The 25,833-nt window shown below is 43.0% G+C and overlaps 1 protein-coding gene across 1 annotated transcript in view; it reads right to left on the bottom strand.

Annotated features, from left to right (window-relative positions):
* Window positions 1-11,550: 11,550 nt before the first annotated feature.
* The window catches only part of NPEPPS (aminopeptidase puromycin sensitive), a 100,445-nt gene continuing 86,162 nt past the window's right edge, over window positions 11,551-25,833 (bottom strand). Inside the window, exons 16-23 of the mRNA XM_054992481.1 lie at window positions 24,499-24,633; window positions 21,816-22,035; window positions 19,293-19,435; window positions 18,703-18,759; window positions 16,872-16,979; window positions 14,728-14,883; window positions 14,576-14,623; window positions 11,551-12,416 (exon numbers count right to left, since the gene is read on the bottom strand). Coding sequence (XP_054848456.1) covers window positions 12,264-12,416; window positions 14,576-14,623; window positions 14,728-14,883; window positions 16,872-16,979; window positions 18,703-18,759; window positions 19,293-19,435; window positions 21,816-22,035; window positions 24,499-24,633 — 1,020 coding nt within the window. The 3' untranslated portion in view covers window positions 11,551-12,263. The remainder of the gene's footprint in view (window positions 12,417-14,575; window positions 14,624-14,727; window positions 14,884-16,871; window positions 16,980-18,702; window positions 18,760-19,292; window positions 19,436-21,815; window positions 22,036-24,498; window positions 24,634-25,833) is intronic.

Here is a 25,833-nt window from a genome sequence, read left to right as displayed (position 1 = left end):
TTTTGAACCCATAGGAGACAATACAATATGTTATGCATCAGCTCGTGAATTTTGGAAAATATTCAGGATTTAAAATTAATAGGGAAAAAACCAAAATAATTACCAAGTTTTTAACAAGGCAAGAGGAAGAAAGAATTCAGGAAGCATCGGTATGTGAGATAGCAGTGAATGCAGTGAAATATTTGGGCATAAATATAACAGGACAAAAGGAAACACTATTTAAAGACAATTATGAAGCATTAGGGAGGAGAATCCAAAAAGCTTTAGAAAGATGGTCCAAGTTAAAGCTGTCCTGGATTGGAAAAATTTCTGCAATTAAAATGAGTATCTTACCGAAAATTAACTTTTTGTTTCAAATGTTACCAATTAGCATAAAAGATAAGACACTGAAAGACTGGCAGAGACAAATAAATCAATTTATTTGGAACGGCAAAATACCAAGAGTAAGATTCAAGGTACTACAAGATGAAAGAAGTAGAGGAGGGCTGGCGGTCCCAAATATCAAGTTATATTATCAAGCAGCTGACTTAGGTTGAGTTACAGATTGGATAAGAAGCCCAATGAACAGATTAATAAGACTAGAGGCAGTGGATTTATCGGATGGGCTACATAATTACCTTTGGGTGACAAGAAGAACAAGGAGACAACAAAGAAATCATGTTATAAGAGACAGCCTGATACAAATTTGGGAATCCGTTAGGAAGAGAATAAGTCCGCTGATATCGCCAATATTTTCACCAATTGAAGCCTTCTGTGTTAAAAACCAGAGAAAAGACAATGACTTAATAATTTATGGAGACATGATAAACTCTCAAGGAAAGTTAAAATCATGGCAAGAAATTCAAGATGAAGGAATAAAAATACAATGGTTGATATATTTTCAGGCGGTCTCCAAATTAAAAGAAGCTCTTAAAGTTTACAGAGGACAGTTAAGAGATCTTACTGAGTTTGAGTAGATAATCACGCAGAAGAAGGAGCACATTCTGGGTCAAATGTATAAACTTTTACTCCAATATGAAACAGAACAAGTTAAAATTTGCATGATCAAATGGATGCAAAATTTTGGAGAAGAAATAACATTCCAGCAGTGGGAGAATCTTTGGACAAAGGGCATAAAGTTCAAACTAAGGGAAAATTGGTATGTTTTTCAGATGGTACATCACACCAAAGGACATTGAGAAAATGGAAAAGAAATATGTACGGTCATGCTGGAAATGTAAAGCAGCCAGACGGCTTCTTTTATCATATGTGGTGGACATAAGAAATTTTGGAAAGACATGCTGAGATGCAAAAAATCTTAAAATTCAATTTCGTCATGAAACCCCAAAACTATGCTGCTGGGAATAATACCAAAAAAACTGAAAAAACATCATATGAATTATTCAGATATTTGCTGACGGCGGCAAGAGACATTTTCAAGCAAATGGAAAGAAGATGAATGTCCAACTAGGGAAATCTGGAAAGACAAGATGGCAGAATATGCAGTGATGGCAAAATTGACGAGTTACATAAATAGAAGACCAATAAGAGAATTTGAAGAGAAATGGGGAAATTATTTTGCTTATAAAGAATAGAATATATAAGATGCTGCAGTCTTACAAATTTGAGTAAGATCGTATACTGACTTATTGTACATAGTTCATAAGAGGTCATAGTTTGACAAGGGGGAAAATGTTTGAATATATAATTGCTAAAACAGTTTGTAGGATATGGAAATATTGGTATAAAGCTAAGTAGAGATAATTGTAATCTTCATTGCTATATTGTTATATTAAAAGTTATGTAATCAGTTATATTAAGAGATAAGATGAAATATTGTAGTAATAATGAAATGAGTCTTTCTTTTTGATCATTAATTTTTTAGTGTGGAGAAGGAGGAGGTATGCATTAAGTATGTGTAGTATAGAGGGATAGTAAATAGTAATGGGATTTAATAAAGGTTGTAATCTTCATTGCTATATTGTAGCGAACAGTTGCAAAATCCTCTTGACCTTATTTTTCCCTCCCCTTTTTCTTTCTGTATCCTTACTTTGATTTAAAAAAAGATTAAGAAAATAGCAGGTCCCATTCAAAGGGAATGAGATCTGTCTTTGCTTATGATCCTAAGCATGCTTACTTGCAAGTTAATTACTATGAGAGAAATAAAACCTATGTATGTGCCATCCAGTCGCAACCGATTTATGGCAACCCCAGCGAGAGGGTTCAAGGCAAGTGAGAAACAGAGGTGGTTTGCCCTTGCCTTCCTCCGCAGTCTTCCTTGATGGTCTCCTATTCAAGTACTGACCCTGCTGAGCTTACAAAATCTGATGAAATCGGGCTATATCATACCATTACAAATCCCAAATAAAACCCATTCCTGAGTAAAACAAAGTCTAAGGTAGGATAGGGAGCTAATTTTCCCTCCCTGCAAAAAAACCTTCAAGATATCACTTTGCTCAGATGAGCAATGCATTTGCATTCAGAAAGAGTATTCCTGTATGTGCATGCTTTGCTACATCTCCAGAGAAAGTCCCCTGGATCTCTGTGGTATTTGTCCTGTATAATGGTGTTTATTTGTATAAAGGTGCTACCAGACTCTTTACTATTTTACCCCTCAACACAGAATTAGGTCTGGCTCCTCGGGAAGGTGGTGGGAGGTCTGGTTCATCATTTGGTATAACCGGTGGAATCAGGGCTGCCTGGGCCAGAAGGGTGTTACTATTATCGCTGTTGTCCCTTCTGTCTGCATCTTGCTCACCATCCTTGATATTAGAGGTATTGGGGGACATGCATAAAAGAGGCTCAGGTCATCTGGAAGGTGTTCCCTAAGAAGTTTGGCTCCAGACCCCCCCCCCCCCCCGGAGCAGAACTGTGGTGCCTTCATATTTTCATTTGTGGCAAATAAGTTTATTTCCGGCCAGCCCCACTCCTGGAACACAGGCCTGATTTAACGGTCCCCAATGGACCTTTGCTCAGTCTGTCTGCAAAGGTGTTTTCTACACCTGGTATATGTACCGCCTGTTTGTAAACACCGTGTTGTACAGCCCACTCACATAGAGCCCTGGCTTCTAGACACAAGGAGCATGATGTCGTTCCTCCTTGTTTGTTTATATAAAACATGGCTGTGCGATTGTCTGTTAGCACTTGTACGTTCTGAGGAGATTAAGGCAAAACGTATCGCCCTGAACTCAAGTGTACTGATGTGCAGAGAGAGCTCCTCCTCCATCCACATGCTGTGGGCTGCGAGGCTTCCACAGTGTGCCCCCCACCCCGATGTGGAGGCATCTGTGGTAATGGTAACTTCTGTACAGATTGAACCAAATGGAAAGCCTGTCATTAGATTGTTGTCCCCTAGCCACCAGTGAAGGTTCCTGAGGACTGACCTGGGTATATTATACGTCATCTCCTGAGGATGTTCTATAGCACAGTAAACAGATATAAACCACAGCCGTAGTTCCCTCATCCATAACCTGGCCAGGGGTATGACCACTGTGGTAGAGACCATAAGGCCTAACAGTGTCTGGATCTGCCTAATGGATTGCAACCTGCATCTCAGGAACATTCTGACCATGCCCTCAATTTTTTGTGCCATCTCTTTAGGTAAGAGCGCCCGATTTAAAGAGGCATCCAATACCACACCTATAAATTGCAGACTTCTTGTGGGGCTCACACTGGATTTTTTATGGTTTATGATCAGGCCGAGCTCTGAACAGGTATTTAAGGTCAATTCAGTCTGTCTACACAGGACTTCCGACAGGGCTGAAAGCAGCCAGTCGTCCAGATATGGATATATAGAGCAACCCAAAGTCCTCAAATGGGAAACAACTACTATACATAAAGTAAACACACTAGGGGCTGTGGAGAGGCCAGAGGAGAGAAACTGGTATTGATATATTTTGCTTGCACAAGGGAATCTTAAATATTTCCTGTGGGAGGGATGAATTGAGATGTGAAAATACTAATCTTTTAAGTAAATTACTGCAAACCAAGAGTTGGGGGGCAGTAGAGTCATTACTACATTTAATGTGGTTCATCCTGAATTTCTGTAATTTGATAAACTTATTAAGGTTCCTGAGGTCCAATATGGGCCTGAAACCCCCATTCTTTTTCTCTACCAAAAATAACTTGGAATAAAATCCTAGCTGCTCATCATTAGAGAGCACCGGCTGGGCAGCTCCCGTGACTACAAGAGCCTTCAGCTCCTCCAGCAACTCCGGTTGAGGGTTGTCATCAAGCTTACCAGAAAGATGCAAACACAGTAAGTAATCAAATTCAACTTTATAACCAAACATAATTATTTCAAGTATATCTGGTTATAAGACACCAGGCCGAATAATAAGCACTGAGCCTGTCACCAAATGGTGGCTCACTGTCCCATCCTAGTCAGAATTGTTTCTGACCGTGTTGTTGCGAATCTTTGCTAGGCTGGGACTGAGACCCATGTCTGGATCTGTGGTTTTGCTTCCTCTTAGTGAAGCCCCCCTGTCCAGTCTGGTATGGACGGTTCTGAGGATACACGTTGCTCTGATAGGGCTGTTATCAGTACTGCCTGCTCCTGTAGAATTGCTGTTGCTTGTAATGCAATCTTCCCAGTCCTTGTTGGTTGGTGGCAGGACGCCATAGGACTTGGCGGTCTGACAATCCTTCCGCTTCTACAAAAGATAGTCATCTGTCTTCTAATAGAACAATGACTTGCCCTCAAAGGGGAGATCCTTCACCTTATTTCTGGTCTCCATTGGTAGAGCTGTGGATCAAAGCCACACGTGCCTTCTCAGTATGATAGCTGATGTTAATGCTCTAGTTGCAGCATCAGCTGTGTTTCTGCCTGCATTGATCTGATGTCTTGCCAAGCCTAGGGCTTCCTCCCTTAGCCAAAGGTTTCTGATCATCCAGCAATCTCTCGTGAAAGGCAGCCGCCTTTCCCCACAGGAAAATCTGGTATGCCCCTGTTATGACCTTTACTCTCTTTGGGGTAGATTTTGCCTTTAATCTTTCCCTTACACCCTCTGGGTAGTTTGCTGCCACCAGGAATATATTATTCCAAGATATTTTATTTAAATTTTCCCTTTGGTAACGTGCTTAAGCGTCAGGCTCCTTCGTAGTTCTATGTGGCCCTGAGGATAGGAATGGGATATAGCAATGACAGCTACTCTGGGATATAACAAAACAAAACAAACTTTTATTTAGTCAAGAAGCATATTGGTTTCATAAACGTAGTTCTTGGTTCTTAAAGTTATGTCCTATAAACTCATTCACACAGATCACTTCTAAGGCTTCACACACAGTTAGCCTCTTTCTCTAACTCAATATTTCTCTCACAGAAATGCTTAAAACTCCTCAGGCAGCACACAGCTGGCCTCTCTTTCCCTGACTGAGTGTCCTTTCACAAACATGCTCAGTTCAGGTTCCACACAGGTTATATTTCTCTCATAAATACTTCAATATACTCAGGCAGCACACAGCTAGCCTGCTTTCTTCTGACTGCAACTTTTCTCTCTGCCCTGTCAGTCTCAAACTGCATTCACTCTGCCCACACTCTCAGTCATCAACCAATCATATCACTCACTCTTCCTTCTCTCACCCCCTCTTCACCTAGCTCAAACCAAGCATTTAAAGACACATGCACCCATTTACTTAAAATCATTACAGCCCCCATCACAGTGGTGTAATTGGCGATCTTTATGCCTAATGCTGCTGATGCATATATCTTTCTCCTGATGGCATCTAGCTTCCTCCCCTCCTTATCCGAGGGCATTGAATGTGAACCTTGGCATTGTCTAGATTGCATCTCCTCGGTCACTAGGGAGGGGGGAGGATGCACTGAGAGGAAAGGGCACGAGTTGTCCTTGGTCTTATATAATGCCTGTGCATTTTTCATTGTGGGCATGTTGGAAGGTGGTTTCTCACATAGTGAGTTCATCAGTTTGACAAACCACTCGATGACAGGGAATGTTACACTGGAGGTGGCTCCGTGGCTCCTGAGTAAAGGTGCTAGAGTATCATATCCTTGGGTTTAGGATGGTTGGACATGATATCAATCTCCAGCGTCTTGGCCATCCTCTGCAATTGCTCTAAATAGGACTTGAAGTCATCTGTAGGTGACACTTCGCCTGTCTCGCCTGTCAGGAGACGGTTCAGAGGGGCCACTTGGGCTACGCTCCCGTCCATAAACAGCATCTGGCTCTTGCAACTGGAAAGCCATTGATGAGCTTGGGATGGAATGGGGTCTCCTCACCAATTCCAAGTAAGAGCCATGTGAAAAAACAGATTATGTGCGGAATGACTCGCTGATATCAGTATCGCAGTGCCTAGGCACTTGTTGGTAGTAACTTGGGGAGCGCCTGTGGGAGCAGCACCTCTCTGAGTGGGCATGGTCACTCCCCGTTGGGCAGGTCTGTCCCTCAGAATCTCCCCTTCCTCTTCAGAGGAATGATAGAAGGGGTCCTGGGTGGGTCTAAGATCTCCACATCTGAAGAGTGCCACTCCATCATCTGCTTGGGCTTGCTAGCTTCCCAGCTACTGAATTTGGTCTTTGACTTCTTTTTCCTGGGTGGTTCCAACAGGGTTCGTACTGAGGTCAGATTCAGTTCTTGTGCTTGTAATAGTGGTGGAGTCGATACCCTAGGTCAGATCAAGTCTTTTGACTTCCGGGCGTCGGATCCGGGATGTAGCTGGCTCCAACCGAGCTGGTGACCTCGACTCCAAAGGATGCTTTTTTCGGCCCTGACCTGAGTCGGACAGGCTACATGGTTCCCGAGAGATGGAAGGAGTTTGGATCCAAGATGTCATCTAGCTATTGTGCTCCTCGCCCAAGTGGAGGAGAGAGAGAATGACCGTCGGTCCTGGCCATCTTGGTGCCACATTTCAAGCAGCGTTTGAAAAGGGCTTTTTCAGCCATCATCACTGTAACTCTTCTTTTTCAGGTGGAGAAGACAAGAAGCACGAAGATGCATGATTTTGCGAACCTCTCGCACCAATGGCAAAAGAGGAACTGAGGGGGGGGCACCACGCCTCCCGGGAATAGGCTGTTTCAGTGGGAAAACAGCCACGCCTGCACTCTGGGAGGCATTGGGTGCCCTCTAGAGAACTTTTAAGCTATAAAACCCACAGCTGGCAGGCCTGCACATGTGGAGTCCCATGTGGGACTGCACAGAAGACCGACAATGAACAAATGTTATTATCAGCAGCCCTGTCAGATCGGTCAGGCTACAGGGCACTAAGAACCCAGGGCCAGGGTCACACAGTAAGCTCCATAGTGTTTAAATCAAGGTCTCCCAACCCTAGATCCACACTTTAACCCATAGTTGCTTGTTCTGTGTGTGTGTGTGTGCGCGCGCGCATGTGCGCGCGCGCGCGCGCACACACTCAAATACCCTAGCTGTATATAATTAGGTACTGCATTCACCTGAAATTTGTCTTCAGTAGAGAGCTGTCCTAGAAATATTTCTTTAAAAAGTACCTGCCCGACACATAAAACAGACACTCATAAATACTTTTATTAGCCTCGGGCATAGTACGTTTAACCCTCTTAAAATGAATGGGAGTTGGATAAATATGCTGACTGCTGCAACAGTCATTTCAATAGGATTTGTGCAAAGTAATTTCCTATTGATTTGTGAATGTGTTTCATTATAAACAGGGGAATGAACTTGTGAAACATCATAGCAGAGATGATTTTTAATTAATCCACCTGTCAGTCAAGATCAGCATCAGAGAGCCTGCTATTCCAGCCATCATCTTCTCATGCAAAGGTGGCTAGTGACCAGAAATGGAGACTTTTCTGTATAGACACCATGATAATTGTATAGTTAATCTTGCTGTTTACCCAAGCATTGGTCAGTTGTTCCCCTCTGCCCTGTTCAGCTGTTGATTGGATATTTAGCATGGGTTTTATCTGTATTTTATTCTTACTCAATCTGTCTTGCTTTTTTGTAAAATACCCTGAGCATTTTTAAGCAAAGCACAACCAACTTATATCATACATCTGAGGAAGTAAGCTCTGAATCATGAAAGCTTGTGCTAGAATTACTTGTCTGTTTTTAAGGGGCTGCTGAACCAAACTAACATAGCTACACCTCCAGAATTATATATACACCTTAATTTTAAAAATTTAGTTGAAAATGATTCCAGAAGAGATCAAAAGGACTAAAAAGATATTACTTCAAAGCTTTTGAGGACTAATTAGGACCCACTGCCAGCATGATTCAGTTGGTTAGTGTATCATACTAAGATCTGAGAGTCCCAGGTTCAAATCCCTGCTCTGCCATGGAAAGTTGCTGGGTGATCTTGGGCTAGTTATGTACTCTCAGCCTAACCTACCTTACAGAGCAAGGATAAAATTAGACAAGGATAACATTAGACAATGATCTAAGCTGGTTTGGGACCCCTTGGGGTGAATGGCAGGGTATAACTAAAATAAATACATAAATTTTAAAAAACTGGGAAACCAACGTTCAAGTCCCCATGTGGCCATGAAAGCTCACTACTCTAGTAGTCCTACTACTCAGGGGCATGGATCGCTGAGAATAATATACACAAACATGCCAACACAATCTTCTATGAGCTTAGGAACATCTGTGTGTCCCAAAGCAGGCCTGTCTGATCTTCCATCATTCTCTCTCAACATAACCATCCTACTTCCACATGTCGATTCCCAAGATGACCCTGGACTGTCTTCACAATTGGACAATCAATGAATGACTTACCTACATCTCTCTCTTCTTCCAGGAATGGGAGAAGATAAGAGGGCTTCTTTCTCTGTCTGTATTAACTATTAACAAAACTGGGGCAGGGGGCACTGTATATGCATTACTATACACATTAGAACTGCACTACTAATGAGGGCTAGCTACTAATGGATCCAATATCTCAGCCAACTAGTTAACACATCTGTCCTTTTATGCCCCTCATTCCTCTTGTACTCATTCCGTTCTACAGCCCCATTTCCTGCTGACAAATTCTGTAAATAAAAATACCTGTTAAAGTGAAGACTATGAATTGGATAATTCCATCCTGGCTAGAATGCTTGAGGGCACAGAAAGGTTCTGTTTTCTGGTACTTAATTACAACTTAATTTCTAAAATCAGAAGCTTCAGAAATCATGTCTGCATGAAAGCCACAGAAGAACTAATCACCTCTTCTAGCTGTGACTGTTTTGTATGTGGTACTTGGAAACACTCCCAGAGCTAAGCCAAATGGCTATATAGTTCTAGAGTTGTATCATGCCCCAAAATTAAAACATGGAAAACAGATCTGAGAAGTGTAAATGGGGGGGTGATCTCTAAGGTATGGGTGCAAAAGGGTAGTGTTAGTTCAGTTAAAGGAAAATGTCCAAAAAGTCCAGTGGCTTTTGTGTATGTGCTGCAGCATACAACTGGGGACTTCAATTTCAGAATTTTGTTTCCTTTTTCAATGTAATCACTATAGCTGAGAAAGGCCTAGGGCAGGGTTCTCCAACAGGTAACTCACAAGCTACCTGTCATGACTGTTATCAGCTGGGCAGGTGTTCTTGCAATGCCCAACTCAGGCTGATCCCAAACTCTCAGAGATAGGAACAAAACAGATGCATCTGACAAAGAGAACTGTGGTTCTCGAAAGCTTATGGTACAGTAAAGTTGGTTAGTCTTAAAGGTGCTACTGGACTCTTTTCTGTTTTGCTACTACAGACTAACACAGCTAACTCCTCTGGATCTATGACAAGGGATAGGAACATGTCACCAAGCTGTATCCAGGTTGGGTATGTGGTGGGGAAGCCCACTGTGCATCTTCAGAAGGCCCATCAACCACAATGTCAACACACAGGGTAAGCCATTAAGGGAAATCAATAGTTTAATAGTACCAGCTGTTTACTCCCCTCATTGCTTCCGTTTTGTAGGACAGCAGAAACAGACATCAGCTTTACAAGTTAACACAATAAACAGTACATTAATGATTGGGGTGGGGGTGTTGCACTACAGCAGTATGCAGTTGCTGTCCATTTTCCTGTACTAAAAGTGCCAACATCCATTGAAACAGGTATTTTTTTGGATCGGAATATGCCCTAGCTAGAGTTTTAAACATGTTGCAGTGTAATGCCTTACACTAAGAATAACTGTAAGATTAAATTCTGACCAGCACTATAGCAACACCAAGTTTCTTCTATGACTTTTTTGGGCAGAGGACTCACTTGTAACACCCCAACCCTCCTTTAGTACTTGGACCAAGAAGGGTAACGCTGACCGTTGGGTGGAAGGAGAACAGCCCCACTTTCATATCCACAGGCACCCATGCAGAGGCAGAGAAGCCAGAACAGGACAGCCCTAGGATCGCAAAGACCACAGCACAAGACATTGCCAAACACATGGGTTAGAGATGGACCAAGAGCTGGAAAACCCAGATGGCATCCACGTGCACGCACACATGCATTCTCAAGAGGACACAATCCATTGAAGTTTTCCAATGTAGCACTCTTTAAAATGGATAAGCGCTGCCCGAAGTCCACAGGACATCCCTTCACAGTTACATCACTTAACACAGGGGACACAAGCACAGCAAGAAGCTTTTGCACAAACCCTATTGGAAAGCAGTGCTATTTCAATGGCACTTATGCAGAAGCCCCCTCCCCCTTGCTGTGTGCCTCATGAATCAGATCCATCTGCTTCTAACTCTGCTGCCCCAAGCAGCAGCCTGAATCTGTGGCTTGGGGCAGTCACTTTGCTTTGCCCCTGGCCACCTCTGGGTTTGAATACAAATGATTGAAAACCAACATGGGATGAAGGGAAGTCACCTCAGATGAACTTGCCCATCACATTCCATAGCCATTAAAAACTGATTCGTAACTCTGGCAACCCCATGGCTGAATAAAAGAAGAAATTGCTTTTAGCTTCATCCGTACAGATATCAAAATCAAGACTCTTCAGTTTCACATTGACTTTCCTTTTTATTAACGCCAACTTGTTTTAATTTTTTTCCTTTTGTTTTTCTTTTAAAACAATAGCACAAAAATGTGTTTCAGGGAAGCAGTTTGACAGCTAGTTCTCTGATGACTCCGAAATAACAGTTAAAGCCACACCAAGTATGAATTTCTTTGTAAAAAGATATTTTAAAAAAGGGAACTGTAAACTTTTGTGGGAGAGGTGGTGTTGGGTCTTAAATCTGGTGAGCAGGAACATGCTACTCTGGTAAGCAACTGATGGCACACAATTTAGAATTTCATCATGCCAGCTAGCACAAGTTTAAGGCTTCTGAATCAGATTACCATCAAACATCACCAAAAAAAGGAGATGGGGTTGGGTGGAAAGCTGCAACCACAAGGAAATTAGGGCAGTGTTTTGGTTTTTTGGAATAGGGTGAGTCTTTCAAACTACAGTGTTATGCATAAAGGCCAGCCTTGTGGCAGCCCAAAAGGAATCCAGTCACAGTACTTAAACTGTATTTGCATGCAATGGGAAGGTATTGTGTGGAAAGGGCTGCGTGAATTCTTCTTTCTTCTTTAAATGTGGCTGTGAAAGATGTTTCCATACAAGTTCTTTTTATCATCTCTAAGGAGGACATCAGCAAAGGACACCAAAAAGGAAGGGGAGGGAACAGAGGTAAAATATGAACATTTTATTTCCCACACCCCACAAAGAGATCATGAGACAAAGGAACAGAACAGGGAGGGGGCAGGATTCCTACAAGCTTTCAAATCTGAACCAAGGTTATGGGAGGTCTCCCTGAAAACCCCCCAACGCAGCATGATGCGTGAGTTATGCCACACGGTCTTTCATAATTGAACCATTCCACACAAAGCATATGTGCTTTTGCTGTCTGGTAGCATGCGCTCTGATGGTCTCAGAGGTGTTAACCCATTCCTGCCCTCAACTTGCCATTGAATTCAACTCACCGGAGAAACCTCTGGTTTCCTTGCACTTTTTTTTTTAATAGAAAAAGGGAGAAGGAAATGGAAAAATAAGAAATCATTCATCAGTAAATGCAAGGGGGAGGGAGGGTGTTAAATATTTTAACCACTGACAAGGCTTAAGGAAGTTTCACAGTTTTGTTACGCTCTATTTTATTACTATTATATTTACAGGGTGGGGTTTTTTTTGCTGAATTGCTGATAATTTTTTAATAGAATTTAGTTCTGGAGTGTGAGCAGGAACCAGTTAACTACATTCATTGTCCAATCCCCTTGGTTTGAGAAAAGACTCCAATTTTCCTTGGCGTATGATTCAGCTGTCGGGTTAGCAGCTCCTCTTCCTTGCACCGAGGCAGTCGGGCCAAAGCGGCTGGGATGCCCGGGTAGGGGGGGGTGAGGGATGGGCTCACACAGCTGTGGGTGAGGCCCTACGCTGCAGGAGGTATTGGTGGATGTTTTCGGCATCCCGCTTTAGCCACGCGGCATTCAAGAGGATGTTTTCGCAGCACTGCTGGATAGTGCGCTCGGCCGATGGAGCTGGGTGGCTTTCAAAGAATGCCTATATGAAGGGAAAGAAAAAACACATACAACATCCCTCTGGGAGTACCACATCGGATGACATTTTAAAATGATTGAAGACTCTTGTTGAAAAACAGTCTGCCACAGCTTGCAAAGGGACTTATCTTTTTGTGCATGAGGTCAGGCCCAATCTGAAAAAAAAGTGACTACAACACTTGGTTGGGTGTATGCACATGTGTGGACACCACTCTGAGCATTAAGGCAGCTGAAGCAGCTTTGGGAAAACAGGCACTTAAATTACTTTGGACTGTTTTTCTGCACTGCAGCAATAGCGGGCTCACTTGTGCCTCCGTAGGTACAGGTTGATTATGTATCATTTAACAGATTGCCCCTCAATTTATCTGAGGGCCCAGTAGAGAGGATCACACATACAAGAAAAGCAACTGGCACTGGGAATCCACGGCTCTCAGGATGCTCAGAATTACAGAGCTGCATGTTAAAAGTTTATCTAAATTTAAAATGGCTGCTTCCATGTCGCCTACTGCTCGAATAAAACAAAACATGCACCTACTTTTAGAAGGACAAGGAAAGAGAAGCCCGAGTGAACAACAGTATGCACAGCATCTAGTCATTCAATATGCAGTTCTACTTGTCAGATGAGGCCTCCCAAATCACATTTGGTTCCCCATCCCCAGTTCTATTGCTATTGCCACCATCACCTCCCTGATGTCATCTGTATTTTCTTGTATATCGGAGAGACTTGTGTTTAAGTTCTATTTACTTTCAAGAAAAGTAGATCTGATTCAGCCAACAGGGTTGCAGGATAGCTAATGGACTTCCTCTCTCCACAGTCTGACTGAGTCACATTATACGAGGGCCTCATTTTACACATTTGGGGTGGAGGAAGCCTCTGTTAAGTCTGCTGCAGCTGAAACAAAGAGCTTTGTGGCACTTGAAAGCTAGCAAACATGTTGTGACAAACTTTAATCAGCCAGAGCCCACCTTGCAAGATGCAAGGCAACATGCATGTCAGACTATACACTGATTGATACGGATTTCTCATTCACTAATGGAGTGTCTCCTAACCTGTGGGTCCCGACCCAAAAGTGGACTGTGAAGCCCATGAAAGTATATACCACCTTTCTACCAAAACGGTAAAGATGCACCACACTAATGGTATTGTTGACACTATGGAAATGTACTTGATACTGATTGTAATAACAACAACAACAACAACATTCGATTTATATACCGCCCTCCAGGACAACTTAATGCCCACTCAGAGTGGTTTACAAAGTCTTATTATTACCCCCACAACAATCACCCTGTGAGGTGGGTGGGGCTGAGAGAGCTCCAGAGAACTGTGACTCGCCCAAGGTCACCCAGCTGGCTTCGTGGAGGAGTGGGGAATCAAACCCGGCTCTCCAGATTAGAGTCCCGTGCTCTTAACCACTACACCAAACTGGCTCTCATACTGTGTAATCTGCCTTGAGTCTCAGTGAGAAAGGCGGACTATAAATGACATAAATAAAATAAATCTACCCAAGCAAGATTCATGACTCACCGCCCATTAGAGGTGTTAACCAGCTTTGCTTGATTTTTAAAAGACGGTTTACTAGCTATTTGAATTTTTCATCATTCCATTTCACCCCTGTACTTCCTGCATCTTGAGTTCCCTTTTCATACTTCCTACAAAAAACACCTGTATAATGAGGATCTAGACAGTGCATCTGACACTGGTCCATGAAAACTTGTGCTGGTTTACAGTTGTTGGTCTTTCAGGTGCCCCAAGGCTCCTGTTTATTTTTACTGCAATAGACACACAGCTACCACCCCTTTGGAATTCTTACCTTGTTTGCAACTAACAACCCTCTTTACAGGACAAAAATCTGTAACCATAGCAACTGTCCACAGGTACTTGCTTAGGAGTTTGTCCACTAGCTCTAAATACAGGATAAAATCAGTTTACACTGATGAGCTTATTGCGCTCTTGATTTCTTTCATCTAAAGAGAGCACAGACTGACTGGCCAAAGAATGTGACGAGTCAGGGAAAAACTGCTCTGGGATATCTTGCTCCATGACATATTCTGCTTCTCCCTCTCAACTGTGATGATCAAATAGCAGGGAGAAAAAAGAAACAGGACACGCACATTGGAATTCAGCCCAACAGACCTACATCCCCCAGATCGAACTCTTACCTTAACTTCTGCAGCCATTTTGTCAATTGCAAACCCATCCACTGATAGCTGGGGGGAAAAAGCAGAGTGCATGGTGTTGTTAAAAGGGAGGAGGGAGATTCAGCAACCTTGCGTTTTTAATTACTGTTGCCATCATAACTTCTCATGCCCACCTTTATTAGCCTAGATATCAAGAAACCCCCTTGGTAGCGATTGTAGAGTTCCTCCCAGTTGTCTCTGACGAACTTCCAAGCTGCTTTTCTTCCCTGTTTGCTCCCTCCAGCTACTCCACCAATGACAGATACCGTATCCTGGGGACGTACCTCTTCCTGCAAAGCAAACAGGAACATGCAGTAGCTCTGGCAGTTTTGAACTATGAAGTGTTCCAGACATAGCCATCCAAGAGAGGCTGCTAGTATAGGCAACTGCAGCACCACCTCATCCTTTGAACTGTCTAGAGCAGTGGTTTCTAAACTGTCCAGCTTCATGGGACACTTTCTTTATCTGACCTGTGTGTTTTGTGGGGGAACCTGGAGGTGTTCTGTTGCACATCCTTCTTTCATGCTGATCAAGCCTATTTGGCCTTGCCATTGCGCTGTATGAATAAAATGTGCACTGCAAGATGCTCCCTGTATTCTCTGGGGCTGTACAGTGGAATGGAAGGTTGATATAAGCCAGTATGGTGTAATGGTTAAGAGCGTCAGTCTAGGACAAGGAAGATCAGAGTTCAACTCCCCCCCCCACTCAGTTAAGAAGTTTGCTGCATGGGAGGGGGCTGTAGCAGACTTCACAAGATGGTTGTGATGGCAAAAAGGAGGAGGGAGAATATTGCAGGCCACCCCAAGCTCCTTAGATAGATACTCTGTGATGGTAAGTGAGAGGCCCTTTAGGCAAACTTGCCCACCCTTTCAGATTTCATTGAGGAAATCAAGAGCACAGTTTGAAAGCCATTGGGCACAGAACAAAACTTCAAAATCAGATGTACACAGATACCTTGACACAGAGCTAAATGGAGGGGCAGCAGAGGCCACACATTGCAGATAGCCAGGAATTTTACATAATAGTTTTGGATAAGAGATCATACTGTGCAGTCAAAATTCATTTCAACTTGCAGTTTTTGTTTTATTTATAATCTGCCTTTCTCATCAAGACTCAAGGTGAATTAAAACAGCCAAATTAGAAGTTTAAGAGCAACTAGCGCAGGGGTAGAAAGATATCAACTCTGCAACTGCAGTTCAAATCATGATAATTACCAATATAAGCAAAACTAAACAATCGGTTCAATGAGGCTGCAGTCAAAAATGGCAATGCCAAGCTCCTTATCCTCTCACCCTTAAGGGGTTATGAAAATGCAAGACATGAGATTGCTACCTCAAGTATTTATCTACCTGCCCCATTATATGAAGTGAGGCCAGGGAAACAAGCCCCAAAATAACATGACTTCACGCATTTCCATCATTACATAGCTAAGCAAGCAGGAAGGGGGGAACACCTTATGGGACTGTTTTCAGCAGCAGTGCAGTGTTGTTATCCCATCTAGATCTGACCCACATGGAATCTGATACTAATTTTATACCCAAGAATTGTTCATAGTAAACCTATCCCCAGAACTTCACTAGGAAGATACTTCTGGTTTGTAATACCTGTACTGCTGTCTCAATAGAGACACAATTATTGCTATTCCTCCATGTTGGGAAAGAAGTGATTATTTCAAGACCTTTGAAAAGGGCACTCTATAGTGTTTTTTTTTTTGTTTCAAGATGTGCATTTTATTCAGAAGCAACATGGCTTATCTCTTTTGATCACTGTACAGAAAATACTAACCAACCACCAATGGATCTTCTACATCACAAATCAATCAGGCAGCAGCGAAGATCCACCTGGCAATAATTTCAGCAGTGAGCCAGTGATAAATAACCAAAGCAAAACATAAGTATTTTGGTGAAATAAATTTCTAGTTCTCAAGGCTACAAGGGTCCACATGTGACCAGATCAAGAAAATAAAAGACGGGACAGGGAGGTATACAGTGAGGAGCTGCCCTATAGCTTCCCCCTGAAACTGGCTTTGTGTAGTTTATATTGCTTTTCCTCTAACTAAGAGCACAGACAAGGAGCAACTTGAGGCAGGAAGCCCCAATCCCTGCTTAATCTCTCCATTTTCTAAGTGTCACCAGGCTTCGCATTTCTAAGCTTACATTTCAGTCTTGAATTTTTGTTATAAAATGAAAACTGGGTTCTTGGGATATTGAAATGAGGTCTCAGCTACTCAATTCCACACCAATGCACATGACAAGTAAGCACCTCCCTACATACTCACTGAAAGTGCAAAAGTGAGAACTTTCTGTATTAAGTCCGACTGAGATATGGCGCCAAGCACACGCTCTATTCGGTTCTTCTCTTCCTGCATATCTGCATTCTTGTGAAGCTGCAGAGAACCAAACACACAGTGAGTAACATTAAGATCTCCTTTCCTGATGCAAGTTTTTGGAGTAGACATTCTCCACTCTGAGCTACAGTCAAGCTAAGCTAAGTTAGAATATTGACATGCAGCATGCTGGATGAAACCTGCCCAGCCTCTGGGAATGTGGCCAAGGGCTAATCCACACAGGAATATTTGCCGCTTGGTTTAGTGGGGGTCAAACAGAGGCCACACTTCCGAGTGAACTATTCATTTTGATGACGGCAAGACCAAGGCCAGCAGGTGGCAGCAAAGCTTCACAAAACAGGTCAGATGGTATTACTTCCAAACTACCTGCTTTTGAGATGTATTTTCCCCCTTGCTTCTTTTGAACTGTATCAGGCTAATACTGGGAGAGGAGTTATCATTCCAATTACATTCACACACTTCCCCCCAAGGCACAGAACAGACCCAGAAAGGACACAGCAAACCCCTCAGAATGATCCTGGGCAAGGATAAACAAACTGAGCACTGTAATAGGTGCCCTGCGCGATCAGAACAACGGCCCACCTAAGCCAGCATCATGTCTCAGACTGCAAACAACTAGCTGTGTCCTGGGGTGTCAAACAAGGCAGAGAGGCCAAGGCCTTTTCTCTGACGTTGCTCCCTAGCACTAGTATTCAGAAGTTCATTACCTTTTGACCTAGAGATTCCCTCTATCATCATGGCTAGTAACCACTGATAGACTTTTCCCCCATGAAACTGTCCAATCCCCCTTTAAAAGCCATCTATACCTCCACTGGCACTGAATTCTGCAATTTAATTATCCGTTGAATGAGAATGTCTTCAATCTGCTGCCCATCAACTACACAGGGTGCCCCCAAGTTCTAGTACTGTAAGAGGAAGGGAAAAAAGTTCTCCCTGTCTACTTTTTCCACCACAAGCATAATTTATAAACCTAACTGCCTTCCTGTGATTAGACAGGGTAGCAGATTGAACTTTAAAATGAAAGGGGTGGGTGGCACTCAGAAGTGATTTAAAAAGCTGAGTGAGATGGCACGTGTGAACCAGAAAAAAAGTACAAAAAACTATATATCCTCACATGTACAGTCTGTGAAACTTATTGCTACAAGATGTTGTAATGGCCGCTTGCAGAAATGAAAATATGCTGAAATGCCTCTGCCAATACCTCCAAGACTCCAAAGTATACCTTCCATGGGGCAGGAGAGAATTTCAGTAAAGTCTGCTTGAGCCACATCTCTTTCTTATGAAAAGTTTCAACTTAAAGGAATCAAGACTTTTCATCACATCATTAGCTCTCATGCATTCTCTGTCTCTCAACACTGTATAGGATTGTAAATTTTATTTAACTAAATGTTTGAAACAAGAAATCCCACCTTTTTTTGAAGTGCAAATATTAAAATCGACCAAATCTAACCAGAAATATGGAAACATAGGACTAAAGTTGAGCATTTCGAAATCCCGTTCATTTTAATGGGAGACGCTTAATGACCTGCAATTGACACAACAGAACAAGCCAGTTTCCCTGGCAGCCTGGTCACGGTTGTCCACATGGGACCACTGCAAGGAAAAGCAAGGCATCACCAATGAGACCTGCACCAAGCAGGCAAACCACCAAGAGCCTCCTTTGCTCATCGGTGCATCACACTGGTATATCAATTCAATTTATGCTCAGAATGCTTCCTCCTTGTATTTTTTACATGTACAGAAATGCAAACAGTGCACTCACCTTTAGCATAGTGTCTAAAGTTGTACTGTCACCATGCTTCAAAACAGTTACATATACCTGGAAACAAAATGGTACTTGATTTAAATATGAGGAACCTTTTCCAAAAACCTTATTTCCAGCAGCACATGAATGAACATTCAGACTAACAAGGACTCTGGGTTTCAGACTCCAGACCTTCATCCTGTGCTGTCCCACTCTTCTCCAATTTCGGCTAAAGGGATAGCAAAACCTTGAGAATTTTAAGAACTTGTGCCACGTACTTAGCATATTTTTACTAGTATATTTTAAAGTTTCAGAAAGTGCAAATTCACTCTTCAATGAGCTTGAGAATGGAAGAAGCCACTAAAGTAAGCTGCCATGAGAGCATGAGCTCTCGATGAAATACAGGCTATTGTTTATACCTGCTAGCTCCAAGGGTTGTACACTTCATCCATCTGAAGAAGTGAACTCTGACTCACAAGGAAGCTTATGCTGAAATAAGTTGTTAGCTTTTAAGATTCTATGTGATTCCTGTGTAATTAGGCTAGCATACAGTTTTGTCGGGGGGGGGGGAATAATTTTGAGAAGATCAGATTCTCAAAGCAACTTACAGGACTTCTCAGATCTGCAGAGAGGATGTGCTTCCCTTCCACATGGTCCTTAAACCGGCGCCGAGCTTCTTCCAGTGTCGCCTTATGGCCAGCTTTTCCTAGCTTTCCCAAAACTAAACCCCTCAGAAGTGCATCTAGATGGCCTGAGAGAAGACAGGAAAGTAAGAGGAAGAAGATTGAAAACAGGATTAATAGAACTTTGGTACTTTTGAAGTGGTGACATCATAAGATTCTAGAACTGGAAAAGGGCACAGAGAGATTATCTATTCAACCTCCAGGGCCTTGTGAAGCATCTGTACGAGATGTTAATAGTCCTCCTTATAAACCTCAAGGAACAGACTTTTCCACAACACCAGATTTTAGGCACAAAGCAAGGAATGCAAAAATAATTCAAATCTTCAAATGCTGGTGTCAAAATGTTAGGCACTGGTTCTGCACATAGCTTAAAATAATCTCCTAACCCTTGGACACCAACAGGAAATTTGTATGCGCCATTGGCACAGATGGAGAGGGGCTGCTGCTCAGTGGCAGAATGCATGACTGGCATGCAGAAGATCCCAGAGTCTCTGGCATCTCCAAGTGCCAAAGATTTTAGGTGCTAGGAAAGACATCTGTCTCAGACGTTAAGTAACTGCTGCATTCAGAGGGTACTGTCCTGTCCTGGAGGGGAATAAGCAGCTTAATTTGAACATACAGCTAGAAATCTTTCCAGCCTTTTACATCACTTTTATCACTATTGCAGGGAGGCCAAAGTGATGAGAAATGAACAAGTCATGAGACTGGTTTCAAGGATGCCTTGCAAGTCTGTGGTGGAAATGAGACTGAACCCAACTCCATCCCTTTGTGCTGCATGGACTCTCTTTCCTCAGCTAGCCCTAGATGGTTGTATTATACAGTGTCCCATATATAAGTTGTGGCACTGTCTTCGAGAGATGTAATTTGAGAGCCACTGGAATGTACTGCCCTGCTTTGGTATGGAAGAACCTAATGATTCTTTGAGCAGACTTGCGACCAGAATTTGCAGCATATTTACAATGGGCCTTTTTTGCTCCAGTAGACTGAATCATAACCCCTAAATACTTGTAAGTTACAAATAAGATATGTGGTTTCTCCAGCCTCCTATCTATCAAGCCTGGAGATCCTGTCCCATCATAGGGCTTTCTTATTGGCCCAATGTAATACATTTCCATCTGCAGTACTTGAAGGCCATTATAAGAAGGTCCCAATGGCTGAGCAAGTTTGTCCATGCAAGGCAGGGAAAGTAGAAACAATTGAGCATATTATGCTTGCCTGTAAGTTCTACTACGAAATACGTATAAAACATATCCAACCTGTATTGAAGAAGCTTTCGAGCCTCCCTGACAGAGCTAACTAATAAGCTCCTGTTAGGTGCCGATCCCCAGATCACGTTGGCTAGTGCCAGATTTTTAGCCGTGGCTTGTAGAATCCGCAGGGAATGCGCAAAAGAGTAAAATCTGCTTTTATTTTTAATCCTGAAAGCCCACACTTTTGTATTTATATTGCCAAGTTTTTATAAAATTATTTTTACAAAGTGGTGTATTTTGTGTATGATACTCACTTATGTTTTTATAAGTCTGTACTGGTTATTAACTGTAAATAAATAATCTGATCTGAAACAGCGTCCCTAATACAAGAGCTCTTAATGTTTAATTCATTACCACCAATCAAGTACGCAGGCCATGCCTCTTCTTCAGCTCATTCAGCTGCCATATAATGAATCAGACCATGGTCCTTCAAGGTCAGCATTGCCTACTCTGACTCGCATCAGATCTCCAGGTTCTCAAGGAGAGGTCTTTCCCCCACGACCCAATCCTTCATTGGAGATGCTGAGGATTGAACCCAGGACCTTTTGCATGCCGAGCAGATGCTCTATTGCTGAGCCAAAGCCCCTTCTCCTTGCCTGTTCAAGACAGACACTGCTATTAGAGTGCCTCCTCTGTTGGTGGAATCTTGTTTGCTCACCCACCTAGTGGGAAGGCTAAAGACAGAGGGCAGCACCAGTCCCAGCCATCTTTTTTTCACTGCCTGCTCTCTGCCCTCCGAGGTCTAGGCTGAAGATTCCACCTACTCATCCCTGAAGAGAGATGCAGCAACAGTAAGTAAAGGCTGCAGTGAGCAACAGCAACTGATGCTTTCCCAAGATGGCAGACTAGGTAAGTCAAGGAGTAGAAGGTGGATGAATGCTCAGCAGTGACAGAAACAGGGGAGGCAGCTGCCCCACAGATATGAGGAGCGGAATCTGTCTTTAAGGAGACAAATATAGAAAGGACACTCAATACACCTTTCCAAGTCAGTCACATCTCAGTCTCTGGAGCCAGCCCTGACTGAGACTCATGTGACTGGCCAGGCTTCTTAAGAGCAGCTCTTTACTAATGGGCCATTTGTCTTAATAAACCTCTTGACTATCTGAATGCTCTGGTTTGGTCCTCCCCAACAGCAAAGCAGCACTACACACAGACCAATATTCCTCAAGGATCAAAAGCCCAAAGAAAACCTTCCTACCCTCGCCAGGCTTGGGGTCCCAGCCCAGCTTCTCTCCTATGGGCGAAAAGATATCGCGGACAAATGCCTGGATCTCCTCATAGAAGTCTGTGTGGGACAAGAGAGTCGAGAGAATCCCCAGGTTACAGCTCAGGTCGCTCCACACGGTATAGTTGGGCTCATTCACAAACGCTTCCATGACTTTTAGAACCTCTACAGTGCTAATTATTCCAGCTCGGGCCTGAGAGAGGAAAAGACACAAGTTATGTTCGACTAGAACCAAAAGAAAACTATGGATTCCTTCTTTGTGTGCAGGGAAAACTGGATGCTGATGGCATTGGTTGACTGGTGGGGGAAGAGAAAACAACCAGCCTGGTTCACATAAGACTAGACCCAGAATACTCTGCATCTTAGGTGGAGGAACTGCTGGAACTCAAGTGTATGATAAACACCCCCTTCCTTCTGCCACTTGGGGACACCCATCTCAGGCCCATGTCAATTCCCTCAGTTTAATCTGTTGATTTGGCAGGGTGCCGTATACAACATGGGCTAGGTAAAGTCGAGTCCCTTCAGTTTTTAAAATGATGGATTGGAGAAAGAAATTTCTCTTATTACATAGCTTCAGATGATCCAATGAAATAGGTTGGCAATTGGTTCTGCACAGAGTAGGGAAAGCACAGAATGTATAATTCACTTATGTGACTGAGTGCCATGTAAAAGGCACTCTGGCCGCAAGCTTACATGACTGCAAGCTCACATGGCAGAAAACAAACTGATTAGCCATTTAGGACACATCGAGAGCCAACAGCCACAACTGCCTTCTTGTTTAAGAGGTGGTTATCTCTGAATACCGGCTCCTGGGAGACAAGCAGGAGGAGGTTTCCAACACGCTGCTTGTGAGGTTGCCAGAAATATCTGGCTGACCGCTATGGCTGAAAGGAGACTGCTGGATCTATGGACTCATCCCTTCTTTTGCAATGGATGTTCTACTGATGATCACAGCTGCTACCACTCCGCCACTCTGCACGGAGAGCCAGTTTGGTGTAGTGGTTAAGAGCAGCAGGACTCTAATCTAGAGAACCGGGTTTGATTTCCCACTCTACCACTTGAATCTTGGGCCAGTCATAGCTCTCTCAGACCTCTCTCAGTCCCACCCCCTCACAGGGTGATTGTCATGAGGATAATACACTTTATAAACCACTCTGAGTGGGCATTAAGTTATCCTGAAGGGCGGTACATAAATCTAATGTTATTATTATTATCTAAGCTTGGATCTGGACTTGCTACAACCACTCCTGCTGTTCCTTACCTTTGGCAGACCTCAACACAAGCAAGAGCTCAGGAAGAGGACGTGTGCTGCTTGACATCCTTCTCCCCAGAGTGCATGGGCACTTGCCCCAGCAAGCTGGTGAGCTGGAATAGGTGGAAGCCATTGATCTCAGTCCACAGGAGAGTGTTATATACTCGAGTCATTAGGGAGGATAAGAGGAAGCCTAGAGGCCTGGCTGGTGAAATGAACATGTGCTCTAGAACACAACACAGAATACTCTGCAAAGAACAGGGGGCTCCTCAGCACACAAGGGCTCCCTCAACATAGGGTAACTGAAAACCAATGTAGTAACTGTGTAAAAAGAGGATATTCCTACAACAGCCATGAGAAATGGGCCTATCCTTGTTCAAAGGAGAAAATGATGCACAGAAAAAAATTACTTACAACCTTTGTCTACATCCTTCAATTTTATATCTTCATACATAAGAAGAGGCAACACAATTGCAGTGGAGGATACCTAGGGAACTGAAAAGGCCGTAGGTATTGCCACGCATCTGCAATCACACTGGTCTGGAGAGAATTTAGTACTGGCTCAAAATTCAGTGTCCCAAGAATTTCTGCCTTTTTCTTTGAATGGGTTTCTAGAACACTTCAAGTTGCAACAACAAACTTTGAAATCCATGAGCACTGCTTGATGGGTCTGTGGAAGCCAGGTCATGTGGTGGAGCCACAGTGCACTGCGTATTTGTCCCTCTTCACAAGGAGAAGGGTGGAATCCTATATAGAGTTAAGCTGGTTCAAACAAATTCAACAGGCTGAGGCTGTAACTCAACAAAGGAGTGCACTGCAAGTCATGTAAAATTAGCCTCAATGAATATAGCATCGAGGATGCAAAGAGCAGTAAGTCTCGGCTGAGGTTTAGAAGGGAATATCAAAAAGCAGCCAGCAACACATTACTAGAGCAAGTTATTCAAGGGAACAGTCGAAAACCTCATGGGCCTTGCACAGTCCCCACAGCAGCTCTTTGGGTCCCTGCTACAGTTCATTCCTGTTTTAGAATCCTGGCCAACCTCAATGCAGAATATGGACCTTCTTTCAGCACGAAAACCAAAGAAGCCTTGGCTATGAACTCAGAAGCTGCAATTTTTCCTATATGAGGAAAAAGTCCCCCAGGCTGGGTATTTGAGACCAGGACTGCTGGACTTCATATGCACTGTTATAGTTATTGTAACTTCCCATTTAAAGTTAATAAAATTTATTATTAAAAAAAACAAGACAGCATTAATTAACTGTAAAGACACTAAACTTCCAGAAATAGTGACTGGGCTCTTGGGGGGGGGGCAGGATGCAGTTCTACAGCACTATGAACAACTCATTGAAAAGCTTTTAATACCACCACCAAAACAGGAAAAGGGAAGGCAAGCAGTCACTTACCAAAGAAAAGAGATCGTTTTGTAGACCCAACCTGTCCACAGGTGGTAAGGATAGATCGCGGATGGCTGGGAGCAAACTCTCCAGCATTTCAGAACTGTACTGTGTACGGTAAAACCCTACAGTGCCCAGGTTTAGCTGAAAAGATAAATGGTGGGGAGAGGACACAATCCAGTTAGCGGTTCTCAGAATAAATGAGCATGCTTCTGAAATAAAATCATGGTCCTCAAGTCACCCTTTTCTCTAGCTTTTGGACAAACATAAAACATAGAATCAGGAAGAAGAATTTCAAAACTCTGCGAGCAGTATTTTGCCCTGCAAACTAATGGGAAATGCTCACCAATTCAGGGAAGAGTCTGGCAGGAGAGGGAGTGCACCCCTCCCCAAATGAAGGACTGAGGAAAGGTCTCGTATGTTCAACATCACCCATTTTCATTACTGGGCTAGATGCTGGGGGCACTGAGCCAGAATTCTGCACCCTGAGTTCCTTTTCCAAAGTCCTTGCAGTTAAAGAGATCTCTGAAATTAAGACAGTTCGGCATAACAGCAACAGAAACCACTCAGTATTCTTAGAAAGGAGCTTTAACAGTAATCCGGCAATGAAAAAAGGGGAGACCCAAGATCCATTGAATGTTAAAAGTGAAGTGTGCTTTAGGACAGCAGTGGAAACCACATGAAAAATTTATTTTTATTTATTTATTGCCTGCCTTTCTTGATGAGCATCAAGGCAAATTATAGTACATCAAATGATGCAATGAGACATTGTCTTGTAATTCATAATCCAGTAGAGGTCTAGGATTACAGAATTAGAAAACAACACAATTGTCTAAGGCAAAGTATACTACAAACAATGCAGAAAAGTGGAATTACAAAGGTAGAAGACAAGGCCATAAAAAGCAGGATGATACCTACAAAACTACAAACCTATTCCTTTACAAAGGAGCACTCTCTGAACTGTTCCGTTCCTCTACAGTTCTAACCTCTTTATCAAAATGATATTCTGAATATTTCTGTCTTGCACATTCTGCACATAAAAGTGTGAGAGCCATCCTGGCCTCCTCAGGCAGGCCTTTCCACAAGATGGGAGACATCACAGAGAATGCATACTAACTAGCTCAACAGCCCTAGATCAGCTCTTTCTCAGGTCATCAGCTGCCTTTCAAGTTAAAAAGAAAAAAGACTGGAAATCCGTAACAGGAATTTAAGGAGACAAATGTTAACAGTAGTTAATAGTAGCTGGCCTAATGCTATCAGCAAAACAAAGAAAGCAGTATCAGAGCCCTGGTGGTTGGGGCTGAGCAGCATTCTCTTAAAGGGGAGTAGCAAAAGCTACCTGCT

Source organism: Eublepharis macularius, chromosome 12 (assembly GCF_028583425.1).
Source record: "Eublepharis macularius isolate TG4126 chromosome 12, MPM_Emac_v1.0, whole genome shotgun sequence".
NCBI lineage: Eukaryota > Metazoa > Chordata > Lepidosauria > Squamata > Eublepharidae > Eublepharis > Eublepharis macularius.
This window is presented reverse-complemented; position numbering and strand designations above follow the sequence as displayed.